Raw genomic sequence first — 6,208 nt, forward strand, 5'->3', positions numbered from 1 at the left:
AGGCGGGCCTGGGCGGCGGAGAAACACGTGCCGGCTTGGAGGAGATCCGAGGGCAACCCGCCTAGGAGGGGAGGGCGATTCACAGAGGCACCCGCGCCCCTCGCCGGCCTCGAGCAGGCAGGGCCCACCCCACAGGAATCATATAAATTAAGTGTAAGAGACTTTTTCTTTTAATTGAAAATATAAGTAAGTAAAAATAGTAACAATGCATTATAGCAGAGAAGGGAGGGCGGAAAGACCGAAGGATGGCCACTTGATGAGAAGGCTGAAATCAGAGCCATATGGCCACAAGCCAGCCGGTGCTGAGAACTGCCACCCACACCCAGGAGCCAGAAGAGTCCTGGAAAGGGTTCTCCAGACCCCCCAGATCACGAGAATGTGCCAGCTTCTTGCTGGAGCCATCTGTTTATGGCAGCCCTAGGGAATCAGCCCGTTGGTAGCTTACAAGTCTTCAGGCAGAAGATGGGACATGTGGACCAAAATGAGTGCCGGGACCCTCACTGACTCCCCCTCTTAAGTAGCGGCGGGGGTGGGGGGGCACGTTCTCACCTCTGGGGCACAGACTGGGGTTTGAACCAGGGATGGAGGGCCTAGGCATTACATGTGTTAAGGGAAAAATTACATTTAATGTTTTAACAACACAGGCCACAGAGAGAAATGCAAAGAACCTCGGAATACTCTGCGTGTCCCTGTGAGCCAGGGAGGGCCTCCACTGGGGATGGGGTACTCTGCGAGGGGTCTGGATCTATTACGGGTTATTAAAGGGTTTTTTTTTTTTTTTTTTAAGGTGGAAATACTGTGTGAGGCCAGGGGGTTAGACACCTGTGGAGAAACAAGCACACGGCATCCGCACGCAGGGACAGACGGCGGCGAGCACACCACGTGGGGGCACAGAGGCAGGAAGGTGAGCAGACAGAGCCATTTGTGTTGAGCATGAAAAGCAAGTTGCAGAAGCACGCCTGTGGTGTAAAACAATTTACACAAAGCTTAAAATAGCAAACTGATTAGCCCATTGTTTAGGGGCAAGTACCTACGTGGGTGCTGGAGAATAGAGAAAACCAAGGGCATGGTTTACCCAGAACTGGAGGTGCTGGTGGGCAACAGAGTGATCTGCAATGGGTCCGGGTGTGTGTGGCTGCCTGAGTAATGGCTCCTCACAATGACGATGCCCACACCCTGATCTCTGCAGCCCATGAATGTGTCGCCTTATATGGCAGAAGAGATTTTGCAGGACCTTCAGATGGATTGTCCAGGTGGGCCCCAAGTGTAATCACATTTGAAGAGGGACACAGGAGTGTCAATGTCCCTGTGGAGACAGACATTGGAGTAGTGCAGCCAGGAGCCAAGGAATGTTGGCAGCTTATAAAAGCTGGAAGAGTCGTGGAACTGATTCTCTCCTGGAGCTTCCAGAAGGAACTGGTCCTGGCTGGTTATGGCAGGCACAAGACACCCAAACACAACAGCAATAGGAAACTATTTATTACAACATGCAGAGAGCTTTTGGGGTAAGGTTATTTCATGATAGGGGTGCCTGGGTGGCTCAGTCAGTTAAGTGTCCAACTTCGGCTCAGGTCATGATCTCATGGTTCAGAAGCTGGAGACCCATGTCAGGCTCTGTGCAGACAGCTCAGAGCCTGGAGCCTGCTTCAGATTCTGTCTCCTGTCTCTGCCCCTCCCCTACTCACATTCTGTCTGTCTCTCTCTCAAAGATAAATAAACATTAAACGTTTTTTTAAAAAGGTTATTTCACGATATATTTCACAATAAAATGATTAGAGAGCCTTCAAAAAAAGTCACCACCCATCATCCCCATTTCTGAAGTGTAATATGAAGTAATGATGAAATTCCAGAATAAGAACTCAAGACCAGCAGACCATGCCGATGGGATTGGAGCTTTGAGGCACCCCCCCACCCCAGCCCCCATGCAGAATCAGGAAGTGAGCCTCTACCAGGCAGAGACTGTGCCTGTCTTCCTGTCACTTCAAAGGGCACGGGGAAGAGTGCCAGAGACACTGGCACACACAGCGGGCACAGTGGGCTCCGTGGGACACGACACCACTCTGGTTGATGAGGGCAGGACGGAAGTAAGGGCCACAGGAACAGAACAGACTGGAAAGGGGCAGTGTCTGAGGCAGCCAGAGACCAGACAGCCCATCCTGCTTGCCAGTGACAGAGTTAATCTTGCCCTGTTTTCCCACCTTCTAGATGGAAATTACTAAAATAGGCCTCTCAGAATCACCCCTGCTCCCTGAGAGCGCCCAACACAGAACAAAGTGGGTTTCCTCCGATGCCCCCCAGTCACCTCGCACAAGGGAGGATGTGAAGGGAAAAGAGCCCCGTTTGGCCTGGTGTGGCCCTGCCACCAGGGCCCATTCCAGTGTCCCACCACCTTCCACTGCCTCAGGGACACACACCTTTCATTCGCAAGCTCGCTCTTCAGAAGGGAGAGGGGCTTCATTCAGCCCGGACCTCTCCCTACACCCCTCCTGGCCGCCAGCATGGGGAGGAGATGCCCGCCTCAGTCCACCTGTGCTAGGACACTAAGTCCCCTCCGGCACTGCTCGTGAAGATGCCCGGCTCCCTCCTTGCAGAGTCCGTGCACTCCTGGCGGCCTTTGTCTTCCTCTCCACGAAGACTCGGACGCTTCCCCCAATTGTTATCATGGGGAAACAGAGGGAAAGAAGCAATATTTTACTCTTGAGTTCCAGACCGATGCAGGGAGGGGACAGTAGTATTAAAAGCCAAAACTTTATTGTCAGGAGCCAGCTTTTTTTGAGAAGAGAGGCGTGTGAGAATCCAAAGATTTAAAGAAAGCGGCACAGACCCAAATTTTCCATCAAAGCTAGAAGGCATGGGGCCAGGCAGGTTGGGGAAAGAGAGTCCGAGGTGAGGGGAGGCAGGGCCAGCCCAGGATACAGTTCAACCTCTGCACAGGGGGCTCGAGACTCTCACACCAGGGTGGGGAACCTCGTCAGGCACCTGCCAGCCTGCTTACAGGAAGCTGCTCCGTTACCTACCACTGACCCGTCTGCCACCGCCTGGTAGACGTGCCCCACGCCCCACAGCCATCCTGCTCTGAGAGCTTTGTCCAATTACTCTGGCCAACAGCCCTCAATAGCTCAGCACAGTGAGAACACTCCCAGAAGACGCTGGGAACCAGGGAAAAAGTAAGACCCTGAGAACACAGGCATTGCTGGAAGGGAACAGAGTGAGCACAGCATCCCAACCCGCTGGCCGCCAGCCCTCCCAGCTGGGGCACCATGCATCCGACCCTCATAGGAGCTGGACGGCCTCCCTCCACCACCACCACCACCACCGCCCCCGCCCCCGCCCCCGCTCCCCTAGCACAGGCAGCTTCAATGCTGCTTCTTGAATTCACACTTGTTTAATGAAGCGGTTCTCCAGCAAAGGGTGCTGTCTCCGTCTCCTCGGCAGACCCATGTGATCAGGACTGTAATTGACATTTTTTCCACATTCAGTATTTGCTTGGATAGTTCCTCGTCAAAGCCGTGAGTTCTCGGTCTGGGAAATTAGTCTGCATTGCGATAGTTCTCACAGGGCAATTGAAGACATAATTGTACATAATCTATTTTGAATCTAGATGCTTAAAAAGAGAATTACAAACATCTGGGGCATCATTTGGCATTCCTGTTTGTACTTTGGGTGGATTTTGCCAGCGATGGGGCCATGGGAGAAAATGACAATGTTTGAGAGCAGTTTTTCTAGGGTTCAGTTTACACTTGATTATGTTTTCGGCACATTCCCACCAAAACGTGCATGCTTTACTTACATTCCGTACTTCAGTTTATTTGTTTCTCTTTCATAGAAATGCCACTTCGATTTGCTATAGCACTTTCTGCAGTGAAGTATAACTTGTGTAAGTGTCCTGGGGCCACCATAACAAAGTGCCCCACAACGGGGGAGCTTCACACAGCAGAGATTTGTCCTCTCTCAGTTCTGGGGCCAGAGTCTGAGATCCAGGTGTGGGCGCTCCTGCAGGGGCTCTGGGGGCTCCTTCCTGCCTCTGCCAGCTTCTGGGAACTCCAGGCGTCCTTTGTCCCCTCCAGGAGGCCTGTGTGCTTTGGAAACCCCTTGGAAGAGCTCGGGGTCACCGAGGCTTCAGGACCTTCGTTATATTCCTTCTAGGACATTAGTGGTGGTCCTAAGGAGTGCTTCGATTGAATGGAGGAGAAAAGAGCCCCGTTTGGCCTGGTGTGACCCTATCACCAGGGGACCCGTTCCAGCATCCTACCACCTTCCACTGCCTCCAGGACACGCACGTTTCGTTCTCAAGAAGCGCTGTCTTCAGAAGGGAGAGGGGCTTCATTCAGCCTGGACCTCTCCCTACACCCCTCCTGGCTGCCAGCGTGGGGAGGAGATGCCCACCTTGGCCCACCGCAGGTCAGATGACACCCACCCCGGACCGCCCAGCCATCCCTGCGCTCCTGGTCAGTGGGTCAGCCCTTCTGTCTCCACCCACTGCCTGGCAGAGAGAAGGTGCTGTGGCCCCAGCAGGATGTCCTCCCAGGCAGCCCCTGCGGGTTTACCAGCTGTCCACTAGACCACTCCCCTGTGGACATGTGTCCCTGTCATGCTCTGGGGGCTGCACGACCCCCAGCCTGGCTCTGGGCCTTCAGTGACTGGAGGGGGCTGGGCTCATTTCTCCTCTCTGGGCCTCACTTGCACATCTCCGAATAGAGATGTTGCTTCTGATTCTACGTCACTTCAGTGTCTCAAAATCTGTAAATCATTAACAGAAACAGAACACCTGAGCGTTTTCTCATTTCTAGTTATTTTTTAAAAATTCCTCGTTGGGGGGCCCCTGGGTGGCTCAGTCGGTTAAACCTCTGACTCTTGATCTCGGCTCAGGTCATGATCTCAGGGTTTTGTGAGTTCAAGCCCCGCATCGGGCTAAACAGTGTACAGCCTGTTGGGATTTTCTTTCTCCCTCTCTCTGCTTCTCCGCTCACACTGTCTCTGTCGAAGTAAATAGATCAACAAAAGAATATCTTTTACAGTAAAAAAATAAAAATTCCTCATTGTGGAACGCCTGGGTGGCAGGCGGTTAAGTGTCCAACGTTTGATGTTGGTTCAGGTCATGATCTTACGGGTTTGTGAGTTCAAGCCCCACATGGGGAGCCTGCTTAGGGTTGTGTCTCTCCTCCTCTCTGCCCCTCCCCTGCTTGTGTGTGCTAGCTCTCTAAACAAACAAACAAACTTAAAATTTAAAAAAAATTTTACAAAGATTTTTATGTAAAAAAATAAAATAAAATAAAATAAAATAAAATTGGGGCCCCTAGGTGGCTCAGTCGGTTAAGTGTCTGACTCTTGGTTTCAGCTCAGGTCACGATCTCACAGGTTCATGAGTTCAAGCCCCACATCGGCTCTGTGCTGACTGTGCAGAGCCTGCTTGGGATTCTCTATCTCCCTCTGTCTCTGCTCCTCCCCCACTTGCACTCTCTCTTAAAATAAATTAAACTTAAAAAATGAAATGAAATGAAATGAAAATTAAAAATTCCTCATTGTAACCTCCAGCTACTGTGAAGCAGGTACAGCCAGGAAGGCAAGACCCTGCCCAGGGCCTTTGCACAGTCCACATGTCCTGTGTGAGTCACTTGTGATTGGTGGTTAGGACTTCGTCCGTTGGCGGGGTGCGGGGAGACACGTCCCAGAGGGATTCAAGAGTACCTCTCTGCTTTTACCAGACAGGCACACACTTGAGGGCCTCTCGTTAATACTTCCCACTTGTTTTGGGAATGCGAGCTGGTGCAGCCAGTCTGGAAAACAGTATGGAGGGTCCTCAAAAAACTAAAAATAGAACTACCCTACGACCCAGCAATTGCACTACTAGGCATTTATCCACGGGATACAGGTGTGCTGTTTCGAAGGAGCACGTGCACCCCCATGTTTATAGCAGCACTATCAACAATAGCCAAAGTATGGAAAGAGCCCAAATGTCCATCCACGGATGAATGGATAAAGAAGATGTGGTATATACATACAATGGAATATTACTCGGCAATCAAAAACAATGAAATCTTGCCATTTGCAACTACGTGGATGGAACTGGAGGGTATTACGCTAAGTGAAATTAGTCAGAGAAAGACAAAAATCCTATGACTTCACTCATATGAGGACTTTAAGAGACAAAACAGATGAACATACGGGAAGGGGAACAAAAAGACTATAAAAACAGGGAGGGGAACAA

The 6,208-nt window shown here is 51.3% G+C and overlaps 1 protein-coding gene across 2 annotated transcripts; it reads left to right on the plus strand.

Annotated features, from left to right (window-relative positions):
- LOC123604185 lies at positions 1 to 4,864 on the plus strand. 2 transcript variants are annotated; one of them, XM_045489997.1, is made up of 2 exons: positions 1 to 1,505; positions 4,147 to 4,864. In XM_045489997.1, the coding sequence occupies exons 1-2, from the start codon at positions 1,147 to 1,149 to the stop codon at positions 4,559 to 4,561; spliced, it is 774 nt and encodes a 257-aa protein (XP_045345953.1). In that variant the 5' UTR covers positions 1 to 1,146; the 3' UTR covers positions 4,562 to 4,864. The 2 variants fall into 2 exon arrangements, 1 of the variants encoding a protein (XP_045345953.1); XR_006715251.1 differs by lacking the exon at positions 4,147 to 4,864 and adding an exon at positions 3,827 to 3,983 and having other exon boundaries at positions 56 to 1,505.
- The last annotated feature ends 1,344 nt before the right edge of the window (positions 4,865 to 6,208 follow it).

This window comes from Leopardus geoffroyi, chromosome E1, assembly GCF_018350155.1.
Source record: "Leopardus geoffroyi isolate Oge1 chromosome E1, O.geoffroyi_Oge1_pat1.0, whole genome shotgun sequence".
Classification (NCBI taxonomy): domain Eukaryota; kingdom Metazoa; phylum Chordata; class Mammalia; order Carnivora; family Felidae; genus Leopardus; species Leopardus geoffroyi.

Bases quoted from the DNA above. Each gene is read 5' to 3' on its own strand.
- LOC123604185 (XM_045489997.1), top strand. From the start codon at position 1,147: ATGGCTCCTCACAATGACGATGCCCACACCCTGATCTCTGCAGCCCAT. The intron at 1,506-4,146 runs GTAAGGTTATTT...TATTCCTTCTAG, and splicing joins ACATGCAGAGAGCTTTTGGG to GACATTAGTGGTGGTCCTAA.